This window comes from Canis aureus, chromosome 4, assembly GCF_053574225.1.
Source record: "Canis aureus isolate CA01 chromosome 4, VMU_Caureus_v.1.0, whole genome shotgun sequence".
NCBI classification, from domain to species: Eukaryota; Metazoa; Chordata; class Mammalia; order Carnivora; family Canidae; genus Canis; species Canis aureus.
Window position 1 is genome coordinate 62,970,657 of NC_135614.1, and position 27,563 is coordinate 62,998,219.

Consider the following 27,563-nt stretch of genomic DNA (forward strand, 5'->3'; position numbering starts at 1 on the left):
GTTTCTGGGGAGAAGCCCTCCCAGGAGTATAGCGACAGCCCAGTTCTGCTGGGCCAGCTGTGTGGGTTTGTGCCTTCAGGTGAGCCAGTTTACTCGGGGATTTTGCTTTAATTTCTTTAACTACTTTCCTCCACTCTTTTTGCATAAACGTTGGTGTTCTGCTTTTTGGCTCACCTACATGCCAAACACACCTACATGCTTTTGAGAGGAACCATTTGAAAAGTTGGATTTGCAGGCCAGTCTCATTTATCAAGTTCCTTTGTACCCAGATTTGCTGGACACTATTCTGACCTCTGGACTGACTTCCCTTGAGTAATTGTGTCCATGTCTCCCCAAGAGGGATTCCTGCATTTTTTTTCAACAGGGTAGCTGCTTCTGTGGCCTCACTCTCATAGATGACAGTCTATAGAGTCCTGCCAGAAACATTGATTGAAGCACAGAAGGACTGTACCAGTTCCTTAAGCATTCTCCTAATCATGGAGTCAGGAGCTAAAACAAAATATAGCTCCTTCAAAGTTTTATTTTTAATACAAGTATTTGGAATACAAATATTCAGAAAAGTACAGAAAATAAAACCTACTTCTGTGTACCTCCCTCCCTGATTAACAGTTGTTAACCTCTTACCATTTTAACCTCAAAAACTGCTTTTTAAAAACAAAAAAACTTTAAGGCTAGAGCTAAAGCCTGCTGCTCCCCTTCTCTATACTGAAGTTAGTGGTATCATTCTCATGTATTGTTTTTGTATTTTTTACATTTGCATGTATGTATAAGGAATATACTAACAATATGTTAAATATAATTTTATAGAAATTGTAACATCCTAGCCTTTTTGAAACTTCTGTTTGTGAGATCACTAAATGTTGCTCATATATATATCAGATATGTGTTTCTTGTTTCTGGTTTGGAAATCATTTATGGTTTTATATGTAGGGATCTCATTTGGATTTTGTGAGCAGCTCAGAGGGAAATAAGTGTTGGTTTTGATGCATGGTTTGTATATGTTGTTAGTACTACACAATCCTAGAAATGAAGTTTTATTTGCACTTCAGTATTAGGATTTTGGTTTTACAGTTGATGACAATCAGTGTAATCCTATTAACACATATATACACCTATTCTGGCCTAGGTAAGGACTGAGATTATTTTGGTAGCATATTAAAGTAAAAGGAAGTTTGGAATGCCTAGTGAGGGGAAAATTGTAATCCAGTAATTCAGAAAGAACCATTTGACATTTTCAGCCCTGCATCATAATGAAGATCTCTTGTAACCTACTTTTTACTTCTATGAATATATAAAATTTAAGTTTCTCTTATTTAGTTTTCTGCATTATATACTGACAATTTTCTTGACTAATCACTTTTCATTAAATATTTTATGTTTGTTGCATTTTTGAGATGAATATTATGCATAAATTCTGGATATTTTCTGCTAATGTATTGTAAGGAGTGCTGGTTCTCTGATACTTAAATGAGTCTTACTACAAAAAACAGTTCCAGTGCCAACTAAGTTTAAAAACTGCATCAAAGTAAAACAAGTTTCTTGTACAGCCTTTAATATGCAGATTGCATGGCAAATCTCTAAAAGTGGGATTATTACATGCAGTGTTTCTAATCCTCTGGGGTGTTTCTGCTTTATGATCATATTCTGGAAGTAGAGTTGTAAGGTCAAAAGGTACCTGCATTTTAAAGCTTTTGATATTGATTAAATAAATTAATATTAGCAATATACTTAGTACAGTACATAGAATCAGCCAGTGTTAGTTATGAAATAAAGTTTGTGATGATGATGATTAATGTTTATTGAGAATTTACTCTCAGGCAGCCTGGGTGGCTCAGCAGTTTAGCACCACCTTCAGCCCAGGGCCTGATTCTGGGGACCCAGGATCGAATCCCACGTTGGGCTCTCTGCATGGAGCCTACTTTTCCCTCTGCCTGTGTCTCTCATGAATAAATAAATAAAATCTTAAAAAAAAAAAAAAGAATTTACTCTCTGATTCTGCAGGAAGTGTTTAATGTGGGATTCTACTTTTCCTTTAGCCCTTTTGTCAACCCTGAGAGGTGTAGTAGTTTTTATTTCTGTCTTGTGGTTGAGGAAACTGAGGGTCAGGAGGAAGAGTCATCACAACTGCCTTGGTTGTTATAAGGGTTGCTGACATGTCCATGATCTTAATCTGTACCTACTGTTGCAACAGAGAAGAAAAAGAACTTTGAAGTTCTGTATTTGATTCCTAGATATCCCACCTATTTCCTGCGTGATCTAAGGTGTTTTCCAAATACCTGTCCACAGCAAAATGGAAAAATTGAGAAAGTATTGCAAAGTAATTATAAATCTACAGACTTAAACTTGAAACATTGTTTCAACTTCTTGTAGATGTTAGAATATACGGTCCCTTCTGAAATGATAGTGAATGATAGTGTCCCTCTCAAAATGTCATTATCTAGCAGAATAAAAAGATGACATTCCTGTATTAGTCCTCAAGTTTATTTGTATGAGCGTGTGTGTGTGTGTGTGTGTGTGTGTATTTAGATTGTACAAATTTCTTAAAACACCAAATCCTGGGAACCTGGCTTAAGACAAATCACTCTGAACCCACAATCTTCTTGTGTGCAAAATCCAGACAGCTTCAGAGTTTGCCTCTGTGATGATTAGCACTGATAAAAACATAATAAACTGTACTTTAAAAAAAATCGCATTAGATTTTTCTATACTGATTGGTAGGAGTCCATATGACTCAATGTAATGGTATCAATGGAGGTGTAGACAAAGTGTATACATCCTTGATTTTTTTTTCTCCCCATCTCCTGCCCTGCATCAGTGGATACTTTGGGGATTTTTTTTCCCTCTTCCAAACTGGCAGTGTACAATTTCTGTGGAGTTAACCATTATCCTTTTTATGTACATTTTAAGAGCTGAACATTAAAAAGTTGTCCTTGACCTTGGATAAAACATATTTTTTTGGTCTGCTCTATAAAAAGTCCCAAAAAGAATGTTAGTTTTTTTTTTTTTTTTTTTTTTTACTATCACTTTTTATTCCCTCTTTCTTCCTATTCTGTTTCAGATTTTTTTAGGATATCAATTATGACTTCTAAAGAATCTTATTTACAAAACTAATGGCTTTTTTGAGAGTTGAATGAGAATACATTATATTACATTGAACATAATGTGCACATTATCTGTACAGAACACCTTATCTTTTTTCTAACTTTTTATTCAATTTTAATCGTGTGCTTGTAGTAACACCTCAAGTCTTATAGGTAGAGCTAGATAAATTTGTATGTACCTGTATCTTACCACCCCCAAAATGGAGATGTAAAACCTTTCCAGTGCTCCAGAAGACACTCTTGTGTCCCTTCCTGGGCAGTGCTGATATAGGTTAGTTTTGCATGATTTTGAACTTCATATACATGGAATAACAGCTACACATAGGATTTCTTTTCACTCAGCATGCCTGTGTAATTCATCCACATTGTATGAATCAGCAATTTGTTCTTTTTTGTTGCAATGTAATTATGAATCTATCATTACTAGTCCACCCATTCTGTTGTTGGACATTTTCGACTGTTTTCACTTTGAGGATATTAGGGATCTGCTACAAACTTTCTAGCACATATTTTTGGTGGAAATATTAATCTTTATTGGTAGAATGAATTTCAGGTTCATCAGGTATATGTATGTTCAGGTATACTAACTACTGGCAAACACTTTTCTGAAGTGGGTATACCAGTTGGATTTCTACCAGTATAAGAGTTCCAGTTATTTTGTATCCTCACCAGGTATTGTCAATCCTTCTATCTACCCGTTCTGATGGGTGTGTACTCCAAAGAAATTTAAAGTTGCCCAAAGCTACTTCCGTATGTTCAGGCCTAAGAATAATATAAGATTATAAGGCGGATCTCTAATTTTGAGAAGTTACTGGCCATATTCTGAAATTCTGCACTATTCAGTCATGTGATTCACTTAAATTCTGACATGCTAAAGTGGTACCATGGGACTTAATTGGTTTGATTTTTTGTTGTTGTTGTTCCTGGCTTTGCCACCAGCCAGGTGTGGAGGTTTGGGCAAGCCAGTCAGTCTCATTAACTTGTTTCTTCATCTATAAAAAGATGGGATTAATTAGGTAATCTCAGATGTTTATTTCATTTCAGAATTTTTTAGTCTCTTTACATCCTTCCTGGAATAGCTATCTTTCTTCCATTCTTATTTTATTTCTTAAGTGATAGAGTTGCCTTGATGTAATTTATCAGTCATTTACTGAAACAACTCTAATTTTTATGAGCCTTTTATGTTCTGATGTGGTCCTGGCACTAGGGATGTACTCACTAGGAGTGAGCCATTGGCCTATTGTCAGGGAACTTATACTCTTGGAGATGAAAAAGAAGCAATTACATTTTGGAATGGCATATTCCATTTAGAGAGAAATAAAGGTTATTGAGGGAGTATCTGAAAGGAAACTTAACCTAGACTTGAGGGCCTGGGAGAGCTTCCCAGAGGAGTCATTTTTAATCTGCAATGTTGAAGTTAAGTTGGCCCAGTGATAGGGAAGGCCAGGCAGAAAGAACAGTTTGTGCAGAGACCTGGGGTAAGTAACTCCATCACTCCAAGGAGCTTCCAGGGCTCAGTGTGGCTGGAGCAGAGTTGGGAGCAGTGGATACACATGGAGCTGTAGAGCCCAGCTATGGTCACATCATGGGAACCTTCAAAGTTTGCCTAGACTGACCTGGTCAGATCTGACTGTCCTGTGAAAGGTTGGAAAGGGAGGCCAGATTGGAGCAAGACGACCAGTTAGAAAGATGATGTCCTGATTCAGGAAGGAAGCTATGGTACTCACAACCAGGTAGGAGCAGGACAGATGTGCAAAAGAAGATGCTTTTAAGAATTGCTGGAATTGGGGGCACCTGGGTACCTCAGTCAGTTAAGCATCTGCCTTCTGTTCAGGTCATGATTCTGGGGTCCTGGGATCGAGCCCAGCATTGGGCTCCCTGCTGAGCGGGGAGTCTGCGTCTCCCTCTTCCTCTGCCTGTAGCTCTCCCTGCTTGTATGCATGCTCTCAAAGAAAATCTTAAAAAAAAATTACTGGAATTCTGTATATCGTGTTGGATATAGAAGGTGAGAACAAAGATTTTAGGGATAATCTTTAGGGTTTTGGTTTGAGCATTATTCTGGTTATCTATTATTGCATTTACAAACCACCTTCAAAGAGGGGCTTAACACAGTAACTATTTTGACTCATGCATCTGGAGGTAAATTGGGTTCAGCTAGGCTGTTCTTGCTCAGGATCCCTTATGAAGCTGCAATCAAATAGTGACTGGGATCATCTCAAGTCTTCTTCATATGCTAGTCTGGCTTTTGGGCTTGGAACAGCCCAATAGCCGGGCACTGGAAGAGTGTAAACTCCTGGGGCATCTCTCCCATGTGGTGTCTCTACATGCTGCATCAGGGTGGTTGTACTTCTTACATCCAGGCTGAAGGCTCACTGTGAATGTACCAAGGCAGAAGCTGCCAATCTTTTCTAACCTAGCCTCAGCAGCCACACAGCGCCACTTGGACTGCATCTTGTTCATTAAGACAGTCACACAGGCAAGCTCAGGGTCAAGGGCAGGATATGGAAGCCACCTCTTGGTGGGAGGAAGTCCAAGAATTTGTGGGCATCTTTTAAAACTACCACAGGTATAGGGGTGACTAATAGGGTCATGTACTGGGGTAGATAACACTTGAAGGAATGGCGTGATAGGGGAAAATGAGGAATTTGATCTTGGTGTTACTGAGTTTTTGCTACTTGTGCAAAATCCAAGTTGAGGTTTTACGTAGGTAGATGGGAGCTCAGAGACGACTCTTGAAGTTAAAAAACAATAGGTCACTTTGTTGTTACTTGCCATATACTGTACTATATTATGTGGGAGCCACAGTGTTAAGTGGTTTTCATGAATTATTCATTACTGTCATCATTTTAGAGATTAGAAAACTGTGGTCCAGAAAAGTGGAGGGTCCTGTCCCTGGTGCAGTGGAGCTAGAACTGGAACTCCAGTCGGGCTAATGTCTGACCTTCTGGTCTTCACCACTTAGATGGTCCCTGAAGCCGTGAACATAACTCATCCCAGGGGAGGATCATGCAGAGCAGGAAGAGAAGAATCCCCAGGAAGCCCAGTGCCTTGGTTAATACTGGTACATAGTAAGCACACAGTTTTAGTGGATCAGAGAAAAGGAAAGGAGCCAGAAAAGGAGGCTGAGAGAGAAGTGAAAGGTTGGAAGAAAACCTGGGAAGTGTGGAGTCAAGCAGGGTGAAAAGGAAGACCCTTTCCAGAAGGAGGAAGTGGCCAGTTGTGTTCAGTTTGCCCAGAGATCCTAAAAACAAGGATGGAAAAGTGGCCACTGGATTCGCGTCTGTGGTGACTTGGGCCACGGTGTGCTCAGGCCTAGTGGGAGGCAAGGTGTTGAGGCTGCTTGCAGTGGAGGTCTGTCAAGGAATTGCACCATAAGGGGGATGGGGACAGAACCAGAGCTGGAGGGGTGGGGAGGGTGAGCGGGCAGCTTTCCTCTTACCCTGGGGCCAAATTTGAGGTGGATAAATGCTGATGAAGTAGAATAGGAAGTCACTTGGCTGATGGGGACTGCAGTGTGGTGGGGGAGGGGTTTGAGCTGAGTAGGATTGAACAAGGGTGAGTGGATGACCAGGGATCCTGAAGCATTGGTCTCTGTGCACTATTGACATCAGAAGCCATGACTGAACAATGACCCAAATTTGGCAGGGTTGTGAATTTTTTTTCTTTTCTTCCAGATGTAGCTATTTGGGCATAGGTTTCAAGAGGTAGGCAGTTAGGTTAATAAGGGTCAGAATTTTTCCAACGTGAGTCAATGAGTGGATAATAGAATAGAGGAATTGAGGACAATGGGAAGACAATGGTTATAGCGATGGACCATGAATTGAGTTGTTGGAAGGAAGGGCACATAGAGGGTACAGGATGCACAAGGGACTGGTGGTCTTGATGAGGCTGAATGACGGGTGTCACTGGGAGTAAATGCTCAGAAAACTGGAGGTAGAGAGTTCAGTGCGGTCAGACAAAAGGTTGTATGAACTTAAGATCGGAGAGGTAGAGCTGTTCTCTGAGGGGAAGCTATAGTGGGGCTTTGGTTGGAAGTGGAAAGGATGGGAGGTTAGGGGAAGAAAAAATATGACCGAGGTGTTGAATGGAGCATGCTCATGGATGACAGAGTTGCCAGGACCATGGCAGGACTCTGACTGCGAGGCTGAGTCAGATTCAGATATCCTCAGCGAATGAGGTGAAGGTCAGTCAGTGTTATTGACAAGGAGAAGTAAAGCGTGTTAGATACTAGAACTCATTGTCCTTAGTCTTTTTCTTTTTTTTTAAAGATTTATTTTAGAAAGAAGGAATATAGGTTGGAGGAGGGGCAAAGGGCGAGGAGAGAGGCAGTCTCCCCACTTAGCATGGGGCCTGATGCGGGGCTCCATCTCCAGACTCTGAGATCATGACCTGAGCTGAAACCAAGAGTCAGACACAACCAGCTGAGCCACCCAGGTGCCCCTCCTTGTCCTGAGCCTGGAGAGGAGTAGGAGTGGTGTGGAGAGCCATGATGATCTCCATAGAATTGAGGTAGGCCACACGGTGGAGGGGATGTTTCACAAAGCTCTTGCAGGTGTAGAAGAATTTCATGGTTCACCTACCACACTGCCGGGTTAAGGGCCTGGCTTCACCGTCTTCACTCTATCTGTGTCAAGTTATTTCTGAGTGCTTCACTTTATTCCTCTGTCAAGTGGGGGATAGTAAGGGTCATCTGCCCTTGGGTTTGATGACGATTCACTGAAATAATACATGTACTCTACAACAGTGCTAACAGCCTCTCCTCTGACGCTTCCTCTTGCTCATCGTCACAGCAGAAAGTGCTTGCCAATATCAACAATGAAGGTATTTTTTAAAGTTGAGGTATAATTGAGGTACACAACACAATGAATGGGTATTTGTATAGATTGCAAAATGAACACACTAAATTGAGTTAATATCTTTACATAGTTACAAATTTTTTTTCCTGTGATAATTTTTTGGATCTGCTGTCTTTCAAAAATGCAATACAGTATCATGAACTAAATCATGCTATATATTCGTCCGTAGGACTTTCAGTTATAAAACTAAAAAGTTTGTAGCTTTTGACTCCTTTTATCCATTTTGCCACCCTCCAAACCCTGCTTCTGGCAACTACTATTCTGTTCTTTATATACGTGAGCTTGTTTTTACCTTTTCTGAGTCCATAGAAGTGAGGTCCTATCATTGTTGTGGTTCTGACGTAGCATAATGCTCTCAAGGTTGTCAGGTACTTTCTAAGGGCCCTATGAGGTAGATGCTAGTATCAGCTTCATTTTTCAGATGTTAAAAACAGACCTAGAAAGGTTAATCAGCTTGCTTAAGGAAATATACCTCAGCAGAGGGCTCTCTGGAAAGGCTAGGGAGGGGGGCTTGTGCGAGGACGGCTTGGAGAGGAGGCACAGAGACGTGGAGGTAAGGGTAATTGTAATGTGAAAGATGATGGAATCAGGTAGGTGCTTTCCCAAAAAGCATTTGATGTAGCAGTTCTCTGGTTAGGTAGTTGGGAGAAGGTTAAGTCTAAGCTAGTTGTGCTATGGAGAGGGTCCCAGTTCAGGTAAAGAAAACCACAGCTCAGTTCTTAAGACCCTCTGCCTATACTTTTCTGCTAAGAGGAGTTGAGCTTCCAAGGATGTCCTGGTACCTGGAAAGAGAGGAGACTGGACTCTCGGGGCACTTGGTTGCTGTATCTGTCACACAAGCCGCATCTCTTTGGGGGGCTCCCAGGGTCAGGGTCCCTGCTGGCACCAGACTCCCAGGGCAGAAAACTGGTGGTCTGAAGTGCTGAGTCCAGAAGCTGTTGAAGATGGCCCAGGCTGACGCCTGCCAACTGGACTGAAGTCTGGTCTCAGCTCGTGGAGTCAGTTTTTCTTACGGCGGCCTGCTTAGCACTGTTTTGCCAGGGCAGCCAGGGAGGTTAGTCTGCTCGTGCAGTGTCTGGAACTGCTGCATAGTAATCTGGATGTGTTCATAAAGCTGAATGGCTTGTATGATCCTGCCCCACCCCCCTCAACTTCTCCCTTTTTAAAATCATCAGAGCTAGGATTGCAGAAATAGTTTTTGGTTGGTGAGTTTCCCCTTTCCCTCCTCGTCTCATTAAGTCTTTTCTTCTTCAGCCTTTCACTACCAAAACCGAATTGAAGCTCCTTCCAGGGCTGCTCTTGGGGCTGTCTTAGACAATTAGACCCATTGGATGCTGCAGAGGTGCCTGGCCTAGGGGGCAAGTGTGGCTGAAATCCAGCTCCTGCTGGGTTGGCTAAGGTAACCATTGTGCATTGGCCCAGATGTGCTAATGGGCCAGCCGGCCCTGCCTCAGGCCTTGGTTCCTGGATCTGTTACAGGACAAAGCATGGTGTGTCACAGTGTCGGCTGGGTTGTGGGCCTCATTGTTTCCAGAGCTTGGCACACGTACACCAGATGGCTGCAAAGCCAGTGGTTGGGCTGAGAAGCTGTACAGAGAATGGTAAAGGACATAGACTTTGGGGGCCACACTGCCTGAATTCGCATTCTCTAGTTGTCACTTGCTGTGCAGTATCTGTGCCCCACATTCCCCATACACAAAATGGACATATTAATAGTGCGTCCATCAGAGTTAAATTATAGAAAGCATTTAAAGGAGAGTCTAGTATCCCAAGCACTGTTAAAGTGCTATTATTGAACTGTTCTTCTGCAAATATTGGACTGGGACTTTGTATATGAAACAAGGACTTAGAGCATTCCTGTCACTGGAAAAATTCTAGTTCTATTCCATTCATTTTTCCAATGCCAGCTTTTCAAATATCTTCCTGTCTCCACCTAATAAACACAGTACAGAGTAACTGGGCTAAAGATATTGTAGCTGCTCGCTTACTGCTTGAAGTGGCAGCTATTTCTGATTTCCAGGGGTGAAAGGTCCTAGTGTGGCTCATGGTGGCCCACACCTGTCAGTAGGCCAGCTCTGCTTGGAGCTGCGACCTGAGTTGAGCTAAATGAGATGACTCATTTTAAGCTTAGCAGGCGCATTTTCTGAGTCTTTCTTTAGACTATTTTTCCAATAGAAGTTGAGAATTCCAAACCGTTTGAAAGTCCTATTTCTGCTTTTGAGAACTTGTCTCCCCCCAGCATGTGCTTGCTTGGCCAGCTCTTTTATCCCTCCTTCCCTTAGAAATATTTCCGGAGAGGCAGCATGTTGTGTAGAGGACAGAGTACTGGGTGGATTTATTGGATACTGTTGCAGTTCTTTGTCATTTTGAATTTTTCTAGACTGCAGCTGGTCCTTTGTTCAAATCCCTGTGCTGGGGGTAAAAAGCCTCTTGGAATTGTTGAATTTCTGTTTGATTTTGTATAGAAATTATACATCCTGTAGTTTACCAATAAAATTTCCTAGCGTAATATACATTTCCCCATGACTTGCTGAGTTTTCAAGATGTATGTTTTAAAGACTGGGTCAGGGGATCCCGGGGTAGCTCAGCGGTTTGACGCCTGCCTTTGGCCCAGGGCGCGATCCTGGAGTCCCAGGATCAAGTCCCACGTCGGGCTCCCGGCATGGAGCCTGCTTCTCCCTCCTCCTGTGTCTCTGCCTCTTTCTCTCTCTCTCTGTGTCTATCATAAATAAAAATAAATAAATAAATCTTAAAAAAAAAAAAAGACTGGGTCATTTAGATAGGATTATTTGTTCCTGGGTTTCCTTTGCATTTCCTGACCTTTTCAGGGCTCCTGACCTTGGGCTGTGGGCAGGTTTACTTCTTGAGCCTGAGTGGAACGTTCTCTTTCTTTGGGCTCAGACCTCCATTTTTTCTGTGGCCTGAGTGTGGAGGCAGTGGTGTCCTGTGCTAGTGATGTTTCAGTTTTCCCAAATACATCTTGATTTGAGGAGAATGCCTTACTGTATTGGTTATCTTTGGAAATACCCATAGACAAATATTTTTCCAGTCCCTGTCTTCTCAGTGCTCATAGTTTTACCATAATTATATGAGCTTAGTATTCTTTTAAATGGTTGCATAAAACAGACGGAGTGAAATTTTTCTCTTTTGATTCCATGACAAGAATAGACCTTCAGTTACTAATTTTAAAACTCTTGAAATCAGATTCTTTGTTACATAGGAGAACATGAGTATAATGAAACAAGTTGCTAAAAAAGTCAAAATTATAGAGAACTGTGTAGGAAGTGATGCATATTTTAATTCTTCATACAGAAGTCTTGAAAAACAACATAAAAATGCATGATTAGGAAGAAATGATGGAGATGATGAATCAAGATCTAATAAGCTCCTTGATGATTTGATTCTCTCCTCTGTTTTAAAGCAATTCTCTTCCATTTCCCAAATCCAGAGTCCTGAGTTCATGTTGGAGGCGAAGATTATTTATCCCAATTGCTTTACATTATTGCAGTGAGTGATATTAAAACAACAGCAACAAGTGAATATTCTGAGAACAGATGTGGGAAGCTTTTTCCTCGGTATTCAAAATTAACAAGGAGTTCCATAAAATAATATTTTAATCCATGTTTATTTACTTGAAATATAACAATAACTTCACATCCTGGATTTTAATTCAGATGTACAGCCCTGTGTTCGAATACTGAGCTACAACAAGAAAAGGGATCTGTTAAGTTTTAAAATAATCCTTGAAGGATAAATGTCAAATGAGTTTTGGGAGAAGGAAAACCCTATACTTCTTTCCTCCCAAAGTCTCCCTTCCTATCTAATGTTTCTTACTCAAATGCTTATAGCGAGCTTAACGTTTGCTAGGTACTTGGGCACCATGGGTAACCCAGGGATAACTCTAGATCTACTGAACTATATCCCAAAATATCGACTATAATACAATTCTTTGCTTGTGGGCTCCTGTTGGTGGGCTAGAACAGGGTGGACAGACTTTTCCTGTAAAGGGCCAGCTAGTAAATATTTTAGGCTTTGTGGGCTATACAGTCTGTGTCTTAACTACTCTGCTATTGTCACACTAAAGCAGCCAGACATAATTCATAAATAGATGGACGTAGCTGTGATCCAATAAAGCTTTATTTACAAAAACAGGCAGTGGGCCAAATTTGGCCCATAGATTAAGCTTGCCTACCTCTAGGCTAGTAGAATCAATTTACCTCCTTGAGGAGAGGTAGTATTTCATGATATATTTTTGTTGTTATTGTTGGCATCAGAATTTTGGTTTTTGTACTTGCAGGATACCTTTAAAAGGAGACCCTAAGATCAATGGCTTCAGGGCTTTGAAGGACATAAACAATATCTGGTGAATCCTCAGAGGCAGACTATAATGGAAGGGTCAGAATTTGTAGGAAGGCAGGTATTGATTCAAGGTAAGGAACTTTCTTAGTAAGTTTAGCCACTTGGTGTGAATAGGAAATGACAAAGCAGAAGGTGCTTCCTACCTGTAAAGAACATTATAGAAGGGCTTCATGCATTGAGTGAGAAGGCAAAGTCGATGCAATATTTTTTTCATCTTTCCCCCTGCTTATCAGTTGGTCTTAATATGAGGCCATCTCTGTGCTTTATTTACCATGAGTTACTTAAAATTCATTCTGGGGAGGATTGAATAGGGGAGGATTTCAAATGTTTCTTTTCATTTAAACAATGGAATTCTTTCCAGCCAATTTTATGCAGAACTCAGATATCTAAAACAAATGATACTTTCTTATACGTGGTTTTTACAAACTTATGATTCCTGTCTCCTTATAGTGTGTTCAAGATCAGTGAGGGCAATGAAGCTGTTTTGATAAACACAAAACTGAATTTAGATTTCGATGGTTTTGGGATCCCTGGGTGGCGCAGCGGTTTGGCGCCTGCCTTTGGCCCAGGGCGCGATCCCGGAGACCCGGGATCGAATCCCATGTCGGGCTCCCGGTGCATGGAGCCTGCTTCTCCCTCTGCCTGTGTCTCTGCCTCTCTCTCTTTCTCTCTCTGTGTGTGTGTGACTATCATAAATAAATAAAAATTTAAAAAAAAGATTTCGGTGGTTTTTAACTTCGATCTATTTAGATGGATGAGAACTGAAGGGATATCTGCTGGGTTCATTTGGCTCAACATTTCTTTTTTGGGACATTAAGGGAGAATAGGATTGTAATGGAATCACAGTTGCAACACTTACAGATTTTAAAGTAGCTTCATCTTCAATCTCTTCAATCAGAAAGCAGAATACAAAAAAAAAAAAAGAAAAAGAAAGAAAGAAAGAAAGCAAGCAAGCAAGCATAATACAGCTGGGTGCAGTGGTGCCTGCCTGTAGTCCTCGCTACTCAGGAAACTGAGGCAGGAGGATTGCTTGAGCCCAGGAGTTCTGGGCTGTAATGTGCATGCTGATTGGGTATTGGCATCAATCTGGTGACCTCCCGGGAATGGGGGACCACCAGGTTGCCAAAGGAGGGATGAACTGGCCCAGGTGGGAAACGGAGCAAGTCAAAACTCCCGTGCTGATCAGAAAGCAGGATACAGGTTTTATTCTGAGGCTTAACCCTCCAACAAAAAACGTTACTCTGGCAGGACAGGAGTGTGCGTGGGTGGTCTCCGATGTGTGGAAAGTTCATGTACAGCACATTTGATTATGTTTTTCTTCATTTCAGCCTCTAATAAAAAATCAGTTCTCTTCATAAAAGTAATTTCTTAAGTATCTAGCTGCCTCTTTCAAACCCTGTGGGGGTTGTAGTTTGAAAACCACCAGTTTGGAATCAGACCTAGGTGGAAATGGAAGTTGTGTCACTGAGCAGCCATGTGCTGGTAACTCATTCTCAGCGTTTCATCTGAAGGACCTAGAAATGCCCTCCTTGCTCTAGTTGTGAGGACAGAGATGACCGTGCAAAACAGCCAGCACGTAGGAGTTTCTTAATAAATGTCATTTTAAGATAATCACAGTCACAGTTTTATTTATTTTTTTAATAATAAATTTATTTTTTATTGGCATTCAATTTGCCAACATACAGAATAACACCCAGTGCTCATCCCGTCAAGTGCCCACCTCAGTGCCCACCACCCACAGTCACAGTTTTAAATTGTGTGTGGCTCCATATGAATTCAATACTATGGGTTCATTTGTCTTTTTTTCACCATCTTAAAGGAACCTTGACTAGGAACTCTGTCCTCAGAAATAACCATTACTTGCCTAAAGGGAGTGGCTTGCAAGGGGCTGTATGTAGCCCCCCTTATTTGTGGGTTGTGATTCTGTCGTCTGGCCTGAGAGTGAAGAGCAGGGTTTGGGGGAAATCCACCCTCCTAGAGGCAGAGGGATAGGAGTTTAAGAGGCTTGCTTATCCATACAATCAGAAACCAGGGCAAGGAGTTTGCAGACTTTACTGATGGAGTTGGGTTTTGTTTTTTTGTTTTGTTTTTGTTTTCCCAACTGCCCTGTATTTGCCTGTCTCTAATTAATTAGCAGTAAAAACCATGCAGTAAGAAGGGCCAGCATGTACATCTTTGGAGTAGGTGGGCAGCAAGGATGTGAACAGCAAGCAGAGAGGACTTGTGCCATCTGCAGCTAGACTTTAGGGACAGGGATAAAACTTACAAAAAAAAAAAAAAACTTAACAAAAAAAGATAGTGTCCCTTGAGGGGAAGGGAACTAGAGCAGAGTCCCTGGGGAACCAAAAGTAGGTAGATTCTAGCCACCTGAGTTGGGCACAGGTAGCCTGGGACTTCAAAGTAAATCCCCAAGTACTTCCCCAGGCATCTTGATTGGTCACTTTTCTTCAGCAAATGTAAGAAAATGGTATGTCTGTTCATAGAAGTCATGAAGTTGGGGGTACTAGCTGCTGAAGAGTGGCCCAAAGAAACTGGCTTTGAAAGCAGATCCCAGAGAAAAGCTGGACCGGATCCTGTGGGGCCATGAGGTTATCCTAGGGAGTTGAGTTTCACTTAAGATTACTCTTACACTAGTAAGTGGTTTTAGGCAGGAAGTAATAGGACCTGATTTGCACGTTGAAATCTTGCTCTTTTCCGCAGCCTGGAAACTGGATTATTCAGAGGTGAGGGATGAGGGGGTGAGGTGGGGGATGTGTCGGGGAGACTGTCCAGCAGCAGATGTTGACGGCTTGGCCTGGGCCTCAGTGAGTTTGAGGGAATGTCTTTTCTTTGCCAAGCACCTGATGCTTGTTTACTTGATCCAATAAGGTTAGTAGTAGTCTTTTCTCACTGGTAACTGAGGACCAGTTACTAAAGCTGGGAGCACAGAAGTTTTCTAAGATTGTGCTCTGAATTATTTGAACACAGATTTGTCTAAACTCTAAAGCTCATACTTTGCTTATTTCTCTTACCACAGTCAGAAAAACGAAAAATCCAGATGGTCTAATTCATAAACCAGTAAGCTTTTTGACTCTTTAAATGGTTGGACCACATTCTCCTGTAACTAGTGTTTCTGGGCAGTACAGTTATTTTCATATGGAGGTCTTGATTTAGTGTAAAAGGGCTTGCCCACTTGGATCTTTTCAGGACTTGAAATACGTTGACAATATAAGCATCATGTTATGTCCAGGTAGAGGCTTAAAATAGTTCAAAGACAGAATCCCTGACAACAGAAGGGCAGTGCTAAAAGGTCGTATTCAATTACATCCAAGAAAGAATGGGAGAGAGGGAATGGAGGATAAATGTACGTGTTTAAAATAGAATTTTTCTTATGACTCTAACAATATTCCTTCCTAAGTGTCTAGTTGGGGATTGCATTGTCACCTGGATGCCTGTCATTATAAAATGTTGGTACTGAACATTAAAATGTTGTGGCAATCGACTAGTAGAATTTAACATAATGTAGACTAGAACCTGCTTTTATATAGTTGGAAATTGCCTGGCCGAAGAGCAGTATGGGATCTGGCTGAAATGAATGATTTTTTGTTTTTGTTTTTGTTTTTTTGCCTCTGGTGCTGGGTCTGGGGGGTGGGGCATGCTGGGAGCTAAGCCCTCTGGCTTCAGAACATTTCTTCCTTTGGAGAATCTTGAGTTAGTACCCTGGGTGACTGTGTTTGCAATGAGAAGTCATAGTCCTGGAATGTGAAGCAGGATCCAGGGATCCTTAGAAGCTGATGGCAGAGCACATCTCCTGAGGCCTCCCAGGTCTGGGGCCCCTGAGTGCAGATGCGTAGAGGAATTTGTGTGCCTGGAGCACAGTAGACACTCAATTTAAAAATAAGCAAACACAAATTTGGAGCTTACTAGGTTTCCTTCTAGAACTCCTTTAATCCCCCTACCCTTTGAAGTACTTAGTACTATTATCCTCTCTTCACGAATGGCAAATTAAGATACAGAGTGGTTAAGTAACTTACCCAGAGTCCCACAAACAGTAACTTGTATGGCTGGGATTTGATTCCAAGAAGCCTGACCCCCAAATCTATACTCTTTTTTTTTTTTTTTTTTTCCAAATCTATACTCTTAATGGCTCTCTGAACTGCTTCTTAATAAGTGTCTGTGAACTATTGAATAGAGTGTCTGATGCTGTGACTTTTCATGGTAGAGTACCATGTCTGCCTACAGCAGGGATTTTTGAAGCAAAGCTGTTGAAAACTTTTCTGCCTTCCCTTACTTTGTCTGTAATATGGTTAGAATTACTATATCTGCTCTCAAAAAGAGTAGTACCCCAAGTCCACTCTCCCTTGCACATTCTGCTCTTACCTTTCTTCATAGCACTTACCCTCTCACTTAATTTTCTTTTCTTAAAGATTTGAGGAGAACAGCAAGCAGGGGGCGGGGCAGAGGGAGAGGGGGAGAGCGTCTCAAACAGACTCCATGCTGAGCACGGAGCCCAACACATGGCTCCATCCCACCACACCAGGATCATGACCTGAGCCAAATTGAGAGTTGGACGCTCAACTGACTGCACCACTCAGGCGCCCCCTAACTTGCTTGGTTTTGCCTGAATGGGCACTGGGGTGTAAACCCTGTGAGAAGCAGGGGCTCTATGCATTGCTTTAGTCTCCAGCCCAAGAGGACACTGCCGGGCACAGAGCAGGTGCTCATTACAAATACTATTTAATGAAGATTATTTAATCTATTTAATGAAGATTATTAATGCCACGTACACTGCCTTCAACTTGGCCATATAAAATCCTTGCACCTTTCAAAAGGATGACTGTATTACCACGCTCCAGCAGTGAAACATCCCAGGGACAGCAGTAGCCTGGAGAGGTGAAATATTAAGGCTGAGCTCTTCCAGTTGTCACTGCATGTGGACAGTTCTTTTGCTTAAAGGTAATGAGAGACTTTTTACCACCGTACAAAAATATACTGCGGGTCTCCCCAGAATCCTCTGTGCTCTTAGAAATCCATTCCACTCCCTACAAATCAGAATTTGGCAGGACTCTACCATGGGTAAGGGGCTGGTGCCTTTATTCAGTTTCTGGTGGTCATGCACCTTTTCCCTAGGTTCTGGGAGTAGGAGCCTTTCTGTCTAGATAGACTAGAGGGTCGTGGAGATTTGTCCAGAGTGTTTTGTGGTTGGTAAGTGATACTGCATCAGCTTTTAAAAATTGGCTTTGGTAGAGTATTTGAGCCATAGAATACTTATGAACATGCTATTCCCTTTGACTTCATTTGCATTCATTTGTTCTTAATAATTGAGTGTGGGCTCCCAAGTCCAAAAGATTTGGGTTTCCAAATCCTAGGTCTGTTATATAACTAACAGCTGTGGTTTCCCTCTCTGCCTTGAGGAAAACACTAGCGTAAAGTGGTATGCATCACACTTCCATCTGAAGGGACTCTCCTTGTTGAGATGACACGGTCTCAGCAGTCTCAACAACTTATCTGTTGGGATTGGAATTGCTTGGAAAGTAGTGACTTTGACAGGGGAGATGTGTATTTTTTTCCCTCAGGTAAGTCTGGGAGGTGTTAGGGCCTTACAATGCTGCTGCTCAGCGTGTGGACTTGAAACTCATAGTTCAAAGTGCTGCCAGAGCTCCTGCCATTACTTCTGCATTCCAGGCTTCAGGATAGAGAAAGTGTGGAAGAGTGAGCCTCCCTTTGGAAGACTTCAGACTTTCTGAAGATCTCATTGACCAGAACCTGGTCACATTGTTATGTATAGTTGCAAAAGAAACTGAAGAATACATGACTTTTTCACTCAGAAACAGTCTTCTCTGTAGCTCTCTTCAGTTACTCTTCACATATTTGTATCTCTACTTCTTGAGATTACTGACAGAGTTAATCTCTTCTGCTCTGTAGATCTCTTTTCTGTGTAGTTTTTTATGCATACTTTTGGCTTCCTCATGAATGTAGGTCACTGTGTTTCTTCATGAAGCTACTTAATAGCTTTGCTTTTCATATTCTGTCAGCTTCACTTCCCTCTGCTAACTGCTTCATCTTCTTGGTATTTTTCCACTTAAATTTTGGAGAGCAAGAATGATTGGCCTCGCCTAGCTCTCCCTGCTGGGCCACACCGTGGTGGTTGGCCACCTTAATGATGGCCAGCCTTGTAGTTTAATAAGCTGTGGCAATCTTGGTTGTGAGCATTTTCAGCTGCAGAGTGTAGAGTCTGTAGAAGAGCAGACTTCATAATGTGACAGTCTGTGCGATCCTCAACAAATGAAACTTCCTTTGACACAGGGAGTTAGAGATAAAAGCTTAAAAGGAGGCTTTGTATATTAATATGAATTGTAGACAGAATGTAGACAGTAAGTACCAATAACAGATTGAGAAGTGATTATTTGAAAATAGGATGTTTAGGCCTATACCAATAGCCCACGGATCCTTGCACGTCCTGTGCTGGTGCATGATTTTTACTCATGTCCCTTCCACCTGCGATGACCTTCTGTACTTCCTTTCACCTAGCTAATTCCTGATGTTTTATAAATCTACTAGAAAGTCTTCATTGGGTTCAGTCTCCCACTGTGTTTCCCTAAAACCCTTTGTACAAAACCGTTATTATGCTGAACACCTTTATATTGCCATTGTCTGTTGCAAGTATGTTAAATTATTCCCTCCTGCATTAGGAAACCATTGATGTCAGGGCTTGGGCTCATTTATCTTTGTATACTCGCCTAACAAAGCCTGTCACATTAATGATGCTCAGCATGGGTTTTGTTTTTTGTTTTTGTTTTGGGTTGAATTTAACCCCATTGTCTTGTAAAAACTGAAGGAATAAACTCCCCAAGGTAAGTGGTATTAATTTTTAATCTGATAAATCAGAAGGGCATTTTGTTCCTTCTTCTCATACTTCTTATTTAGAATTTTCAGAAAGAGAACTGTTTTTCAATATTAAGCCAAAATCTGCTTTTGTGAGACTATTACCTGTGACCTTCAGTGCTGTTTGCAAAAGATTAGCCAAACCATTGCTGTGATGAAATCCATAAATTTTGATAGGACAATTTATGCTTGTGTTGGGTTATTTCTGGTACATGACTTTGCAAATCTGAGGTTATTTCTTCTAGTTAGCTTTTCAAATTTTTGTGCTTGAATTTCACAGAAAGATCATGCATGATTTTTCTTTTTCTTTTTCTTTTTCTTTTTCTTTTTTTCTTTTTCTTTTATTCTTTTTCTAGCTGGTGAAGGCAGTGTTTCCTTTTTTTACTAGTTGAACTACTGTATTCCATGGTCAGACAGGTGTGGTGATCGCTTGGAACATGTAGGTGCTCTTGGGATGGTGGTGGCATTTTTACAACTAAAAACCTTGAAGAAAATGTTGAGAGGCCAATTTTGTTAGCTTTGCTTTAGATGCAAATGCTTCTTTCTGGGTTCCTGATCACCCTCTTCTTTTTTTTTTTTTTTTTCCCCTCTAGATAGAAGAAACTGTAAGAAATGGTGAGGAATAAAATCCTGTACATTTTGTAAACAGAATTTCATTTTATTTTATAAATATTCATGACTTTTTTAAAAAAAGTTATTTCCTATTTGGGGAAAGTAACTTTTAGAGCATACGGAGGGAGATGTGAAATAATTCACTGTGGATGTTTTCAGTGACAACACTCCCAGAAGGAAATGCTGAGTTCTGAAGCAAGTGGCATTCCCAGGGTTTGTTTCTGTCAGTCTGGAGCAGTGACTCAAAGCATCGGGATTGACATGACCTTTACTGGGGGAGGATTCTAGCCACTTGGCAGTTTGACGCTCCCATGCACCATGGAATGCACTAGAATGGGTCTTCTCTGTCCACAGTTCCCCAAATGTTGCATCTTTGCCTCCAGCACATTTGTTTTGGGATGCTGTCAAGAGAACCTGCTAGATGTTAGCTTTCTTTGGCAAGAGATGAGCCAGGTGTGGGCCTCTTTCGAAGGGGTTTTAGCTGCTGTCACACCTCCTTTCTTGTTGTTCCAGTTCTGAATGTTACTCCTAGTACTCTACAGAGTTGGCTTGGCTAGATTAACCTCTTACTCTCCTCACATGCAGAATAAGAGGAGAAAATAAGGAGACGTGACCATCTTTACATTAGGATGGGTCATATAACACACCAAACTATTAAAATAGCTTTTAGAAGAAGAGAAATTGTGTTTTTACACCCTCTGGAGATGAAATTTGTTATACCTTGAAATCCTTTATGGACTGTTATGGTAAATAACATTTTCTGTCATCTTGTTGAAGATTTTTTTTTTCTCCTTTATTTTCATGCTCACCTTTGAAATTTCTTAGGGAAAACAACAGTAAACTGTAAGTAAACTTATTTCAAATTGAGTATTCTTTTTCTTGATTACACATGTTATTCTATCGACCTAATATCTTAACAGATCTTAACCAATCTATGACTTGCTTTTGACAGAATATCTTTTTTATACTTCTGTTGAGATAGCAAAGAGAGATTGTTCTGAAGGTTGTTTGTGAATAACATTCTTGAGTTCTTAGGCAAGTCTACATGTAGATTTATGAATGCTGATTTAGAGGCTACTGGGTCAGATTTTATCTGGGGTAGAGCTTCATTCTTTAATTGGAAATAATTACTCCTTTTTCATTCCATGCTATGCAGTATCCCATGGGTTTACCATTAAAATGAGTTCTTACAAATAGAGCATCTGTACAGGGAAAGAATATGATCTAGTCATTTTAAGTATACTACTGGTTCTTACACCATGGCCAAAGGAAGTTTGGTTAGGCTTTTAAACCCTTTTTATCTGATTCCCTCTAATGAGAGGAGAGATGCCATTCATGGTGTTGAAAGCAGCTAGAGCTGGATGGTGGTCCTGCTACTTGGTCTGAGGTGGGATGCTCAGCGATGAGGAAGTATTGGTAATGGTTAGAGGGAATGAGGTAATAAGGCTACTCAGAGGAAAACACAGTACATTTAGGATTTTCAGGGTAATGATTTTGGCAATCCCAATAACAGTACTTTTATGTTTTGGGAATGTGAAAAGGTGGGAGTGGAAAGTAGGTTTTTTAAGTAATGACAGATGTCTCCCCTTTTGAAAAGTAAAGCTCTTGAAGAGTCACTCTCTAATGACAAATGCTAGGACTCCTTTATGTCATTGGGGACATCTACTTCTTAAAAATATTGCTCTGTAGGCAGTTAAGAAGTTGAGATATACACCAGTCTATAAACAAGTTCAAGGTTGATCTCTATTTCATGCACAGGGTGTGGAGGTGGATCGTGTGGCAGCTCCACTGTCATTTTGTCCCCAGGCTCACTCATGCTTGGGTTCCACTTCATGTGCCTGTTATCTCTGGGGGCCCTCATGCTCTGAGGTAGTTGCTGGAGCTACAGTAAGTCTCACAGACTTATGTAACAAAGTGTGATTCTACAGAGTGGAAAAAGAGCTGAGAAAGGCAGGAGAGCCAAAGGGTCCCTCTTAGAGTCTGTTCCCTTTGTGCATCCTTTCCTTACATCTTGTTACGGAGAACTTACACGACCATCCCTAGCTCAAGGTATGGCTGGGATATATACTTTTTTTTTATTCCAGGGAACATAAAATAAATAAGTTAATTGTCATTTGGGGAAAAAACCTTTTCAGCTGAGGGTTGTTAAATCAATTTGTACAAAGTACAAATTGGTGTGACTTTCCAAGGTGGAACGGAGGAATGAATGTGGGACAAGGGGTAATGAGCAATTCTCTCTCAGCTCTGAGGGGGCCTGTAGCATTGCCCTGGGGTCTTTTCAGTAATGCATTTCATTCAAAATAAAGAAACCTAGTAGTGTTGATTCCTTAATGAAACATTCCCCAAGATGAAATCATCAGCCACTTTTTTGAACAATGGCACCAGTGAATGGAACTTTCTGAAAGTTTAGATTAAGTTTAAGAACTTTACCCAACAAATTATCTTCTGAGCTTGATTTTTTTTTTCCATTTTTATTTTTATTTGGAGGTTCATGCATACAGCCTTTGGCTTTCAGCCTCGTCTGTACCAAAGTTCTTTAATCATACAGAGTTTAGTTTCTTACGGATATCTGAAGAGTCAGACTTTTGCAAAATCAATCTGCTAGGGCTTCTTGACCTTCAGAAGGAATACATCTTTAAGAGCATTTTGGCTACCATGGGAATCCGGGATCCTGTATCTCTGCTTCCTCTGCACAACAGATTACAATCACGATTGTGACTTGTGGCATTCTAAGCTCATGCGGAAGCTCTTACTTGATAATAAACCATGAAAACAATGTCAAACTGTATAAAGTTAGGTTTATTTTGACTCTATACCAATTTAATATGCAAAAAAAAATACTTTTCCAGTTAAAATAAATCCATACACGTTTGGTCTGCATGGTTTTTCAAGTGGGCACGAGTTTTAGGAATCTGAAGTTGATTGGGTAGAAGTGAAAAAAAGGAATGCTGCGTGGAGCATTCAGAGACTGAAACCTCCATCTCCTCTAAATGCAGCCCATTCAAAATGTTCAATATTTAACAAGGAGGGTTTCCTTTCTATACAGGATTTTTTTTTTTTTTTAAGAGGAGGTTCCAGCAGAGGGAGAGGGTGAGAAATTCTCAAGCAGGCTCCACACCCAGCATAGAACCGATGTGAGGCTCGATCTCACAACACTGAAATCATGACCTGAGCCAAAATTAAGAGTCGGACTCTTAACTGAGCCATCCAATCCCCTACAAAGTTACTTTTCTGTAAGGACTCTAGACCTATATGATCTAGTAAGAATTAAATTAAATAAATGCTTATAAAACTTCTAGCAAAGAATTAAAAATTGGATATTTGAGCAGAATTGAAATTAAGCCATTATAACAAATCCCATTTCTTAATGGTATTGAATTGTTACTGCCTATTGAAGGATCTGCTTTATAGTCTCATGATAAAACACTATGCCACACAGTCTACTATTCAGGTCTGACTTGAGCTGGCCTAAAAAGAGCAGACAGGAGGGGAAAAAAATTTAGCTATTTGCTCATAAAGCAGATGTCAGAGTATAGCAGATTTTCTTTAAAGAGGGAAGCAAGTCAAGGGGGGAGAAGTCAGTTCTGTGGGACAAACATTTAGTTGTAATTTCTTATTCTTAATCTCGTAGAGAATGTCTGAATGTATCCAGACCTCATTTGCTGTTTGTAGAATTGGCATTCACACGGTAAGCAACGTGTATTTTTGCAGTACCAAATGTCATGAAAATATAAATGAAGAACTGAGTGTTGGAGAGCATGTGGAGCAACGGGACTTGACTTGTCCTCCATTGCTGGTGGGAGTGTAGATTTCTATAACCATTTTGAAAAATAATTAAGTTGAATGCCAGTATATTCTGTGACACGGGCAAATCTCCCAAGTATATATCTCAGAGAAATTATTCCATAATTATAAGACGACCTATGCAGGGACTGTCCCTGGGAAATATATTCATAACAACACAGTATTACAAATGTCCATCAGTAATAGACTGGATTAATTGTGGAGTTCTAATTTCCTAGTATGTTATACAGCCACAGAAAGAGATAATCTAAAAATTGTACATGAACTGCAGCTATATAATTGACAGTGAAGACATTTTACAAGCGTGATTTTGAATGAAAAAAAAAAAAGCCACAGGAAAATACATGCAGTTTGATCTCATTTCTACAAAGTTCAGAAATGTAAAACTAAGCAACATGTTGTAGGACTACATATATTGATAGATACACCATAAAGATAAGCAAAATTTCAGATGTTACCTTTTAGGGTAGTAGTACTCAGCAGTGAGTGATTTTTGCCCTCCAGGGGATACATGGTATTGGCTGGAGACCTTTTGGTTGTCACAACTGAGCTGGGGGTGGGTGGAGTTGGGAGTTGGGGGGTGGTGGCAGTGGTATGCCACTGGCATCTAGTAGGTTGAGGCTAGGGGTATTGCTAACCATCCAGCTATATACTGGTTAAGCACATAAGAATCTGGCCCAACATGCTGATAGTGTTGAGATTGAGAAACTCTACACTGGGAGATTGGAAGGAAGGGGGAAAAGGCTTTAAAAGCTTCAGTAATAGTCTACTTAACTTGAATGGCATACACATAGTGTTTGCTTTATATTTATTCTTTAAACTACATATTTCCTTTATATGCTTTTTTGTACATAGGATGTATTTTGCAGTACAAAAACAAAATCCTAACCCATGTTAGCATTTTTTTTTTTTTCACATCCATCTGTATCAGTTGACTCAAATGCCCTGAGCCAGTTTCTTAATTCAGAAATATGGGGTGGCATCTGTGTACAAGACCATGAAAAGACTTTTCTAGTCATAAGACTCAGTGACAAAAGTTTGACTTTTCCCTTTGAAGGCTTTTAGGGAGAGGGGCTTCTGAGACTGGACAGGGAATACAATGATGTTTACTTCTGAAGACCAAATTATTTCCCAAGGAAGGACTTAAAAAATGTAGTGATTTTTGTATCCCACCTTGCACAGAAGAATTCTTCATAAGTGTGCACAAAAAGTTTAAGGAAATTGTTAAACAGATAAATCAAGAATCCTGAGTAAATGGTATCACCACAGGTTGTAGGATTGAAGGCAGGGATCCTAATTTGTGCTTGCTTGTCCCGGTATCTTCCACGGTAATTTGTACAAGACTGGGACAGGAGAAGTTCTCAGTAGCTGTAGGTTCAATTACAGTCCATTAAAGTGAGCAGTTTGCAGTTTTGCCTTAGTTTGAATTTAAGAAGAATCAGATTTTTAACGTATCATTTGTTTTAGCTGCTTATCTCTGCTAAATATCTTTATGTATTTTATATGTTTGTGCAAGTTGCCAGATTTCCATATATAACCTTTCCAGCCTCAAAACAAAATTGGGTGGTGTTTGTCTGCAGTTAGGTGCATAGGTAACTTGGGAGCTAGATGTGTTTACTTTATATAAAGTTACTTCTTGAGCATGATTTTTGTTTTTGAGTCCTTTAAGAAGCAGATGCCAAATTGGGATTAGCATGCAAGAGACGAGTTAGGGAAATGTCTGGATGACGGGGGTGAGGGCAGGGAATGCAAGAAGGTAGAGAGCCTTTAAGACTTTAAGACTTCCCACCGAGAGTGGGAAGAAGGAAGGAAGATTGGTGGTGGTGGACCTTTAGGTGGCGAGGAGGTCCTGAGAAAGTCTTGGGGGCTGGTGGGGGCTTCCCTGAGCAAAGCTGCCTGTTGGAGGGGCCAGACTCCAGGATCTTCTGCATACCTAGGCACTGGCTGGCATTGGCCTACAGAGGTACAGCCTTCCATGGAGGACCCAAAGTTGTGGCAGCTAGAGGCTGAAAGTCATCTGTGCTTCTCTAGATGAGAGATCTGAGCATAGCCACCCCAGGGAGTCAACACAATATGGTATTTACAACTGGAACCTATGAATCCTGGCCCTGTTGATGTCAGACATTCTTCAGTTTTTCTTGCATGCCTAGCGCTTAGCCTGGGCCAGGGACCAAGCAGGTGTTTAGTCTCTACTTATTTAATAAAGAAGCTGTGGCTGTAGACGAATTCTAAGGTTGATAACAATTGTCCCTCAAAGGAGAGTGCTACAGACTGAAATGGTCCCCTCCTCCATTTCATATGTTGAAGCTCTAACACTCAGCTTGATGGTATTGGGAGATGGGGCCTTTGGGAGATCATTAAGTTTAGATCTAGTCTTGAGGGTGTGGCCCTCATGATGGGATTAACCCTTAGAAAAGATCATAGTTTGCACTCTTTCTGGGCTATATGCACACACAAGAAGGTGGCCTTCTAGAAGCCAGGAAAATAACTCTTGCCAGAACTGGACCATGCTGGTGCACTGATCTGACTTCTAGCTGAAGGAAGACCTAAATTTTAAGTCACCCATTCTACAGTATTTCGTTATGGCAGCCTAAGCAGACTAAAACAAGGAGGGGGAAAAACTTGAATTGTAAATAATATAAACCTGAAATCTTCTTGGTACCTGTTGGAAATAAATTATAAATTTTTAAAGAAATTAAAGATCATGGCTGAGTTTATGGGATGAGAAATGGTGTTAGGGGACTTATTTCTGCATATTTCTAACATTGCCAAAAAGCAGCTGATTAAGTCCTTAAAAAATAAGGAAAGAAAAGTCGTAGTTTTTATATATTAGGAATCCATAATGTGAACAAGACAGAAATGGACTATATACAGGACAGATATGCTGCAAACTCCCAAGGTAAAAATATATCATATTCATGTGAATGCATACTGAATCTTAGGCATTAAAAAGTGTAATAAAAATCATTACTGAGATGACAAAAGGTGTTCTACGCATGCCATCCAGTGTTCGGCAACATTTGGAATAGATAGAGCTTTCTTTAGGAATCAAAGGGAAATGCTTATTTAGAGTGCCCTAAATCAGGAGACTGAAGAAAATAAATCTTATGTTGGTTGTCTAGGCAGGAAACGTAAGCCACAGGTGGAAGAACTTAAACTTTCTCAGTTATAATGGCTACCCAACCCCAGAACAAATTGAAACAGTGAAGCAGAAAAGTCTTTCAAACCAAGCCTCTGCTTGGAGGGGCTAGCTTTTCTTTCCCATGCAGGGCAGCACAGGAGATAATGTGTATTCTCTTGAATGTGATATCCTGATGTATTACAAAGAAGTAATTTAGTTTTTGAAACAAAAGGAGTCCTGTTACATGGATCTAGACTATTTTGGGTATTAGACAACATTCACTGGGTTCTGGTCAGGAGGAAGGAGGGGAAGTAAGTGCAGGCCCGGAGTTGACATTACAATTGTGAGTCTATGATTTTGTGAAATCCTGGCAGTGGAAACAGGCCATACTTGAGAATGATTTTTGAAACGAACCTTCTGCAGTCACTTGTAGATTAACTGTGGGCTAAAGGGCATAGTAGGGCTTAGTTTAGGACTTCCCTTTGGAATGTCAGGATGAGTGCCCTCCTGGGAAACTACAGCTCTAGGGACTTCTGAGCTGGGAACTGTGACTGTCATAGCAGCATAGCAGCTGGTGGTAGCCAGAAGCAGGATAGAGTGGTAATCTCAGCATGCAGCCACCTTTCTGTTGGAGTGTGAACCCCTTTGATTAAAACTAAGTGAAGGGGCCTGAAGGGAATGAATGACGCCAAGTTAGTTATTCAGCCCCTAGGATGGTACCAGCTATAGCACACGACCCCACTGGCCTATTGTTGCTTCTCTGTATCCAACACCTGCAGGAACTAACAATCAATGTAGTGATGACCTACATTGATCTGACCTAAAGAATACCAGTAACATAACCTG

At 40.9% G+C, this 27,563-nt stretch overlaps 1 protein-coding gene across 2 annotated transcripts in view; it reads left to right on the forward strand.

Annotated features, from left to right (window-relative positions):
- ARL15 (ARF like GTPase 15) overlaps window positions 1-27,563 on the forward strand; it is a 397,557-nt gene that overhangs the window by 6,593 nt on the left and 363,401 nt on the right. The window contains exon 2 of one of the 2 annotated variants that reach the window (XM_077895994.1): window positions 23,424-23,480. The exons of the other annotated variant lie outside the window; for it this stretch is intronic. Within the exon in view, the coding sequence (XP_077752120.1) occupies window positions 23,424-23,480 (57 nt within the window). The remainder of the gene's footprint in view (window positions 1-23,423; window positions 23,481-27,563) is intronic. 2 annotated transcript variants of the gene reach the window in all.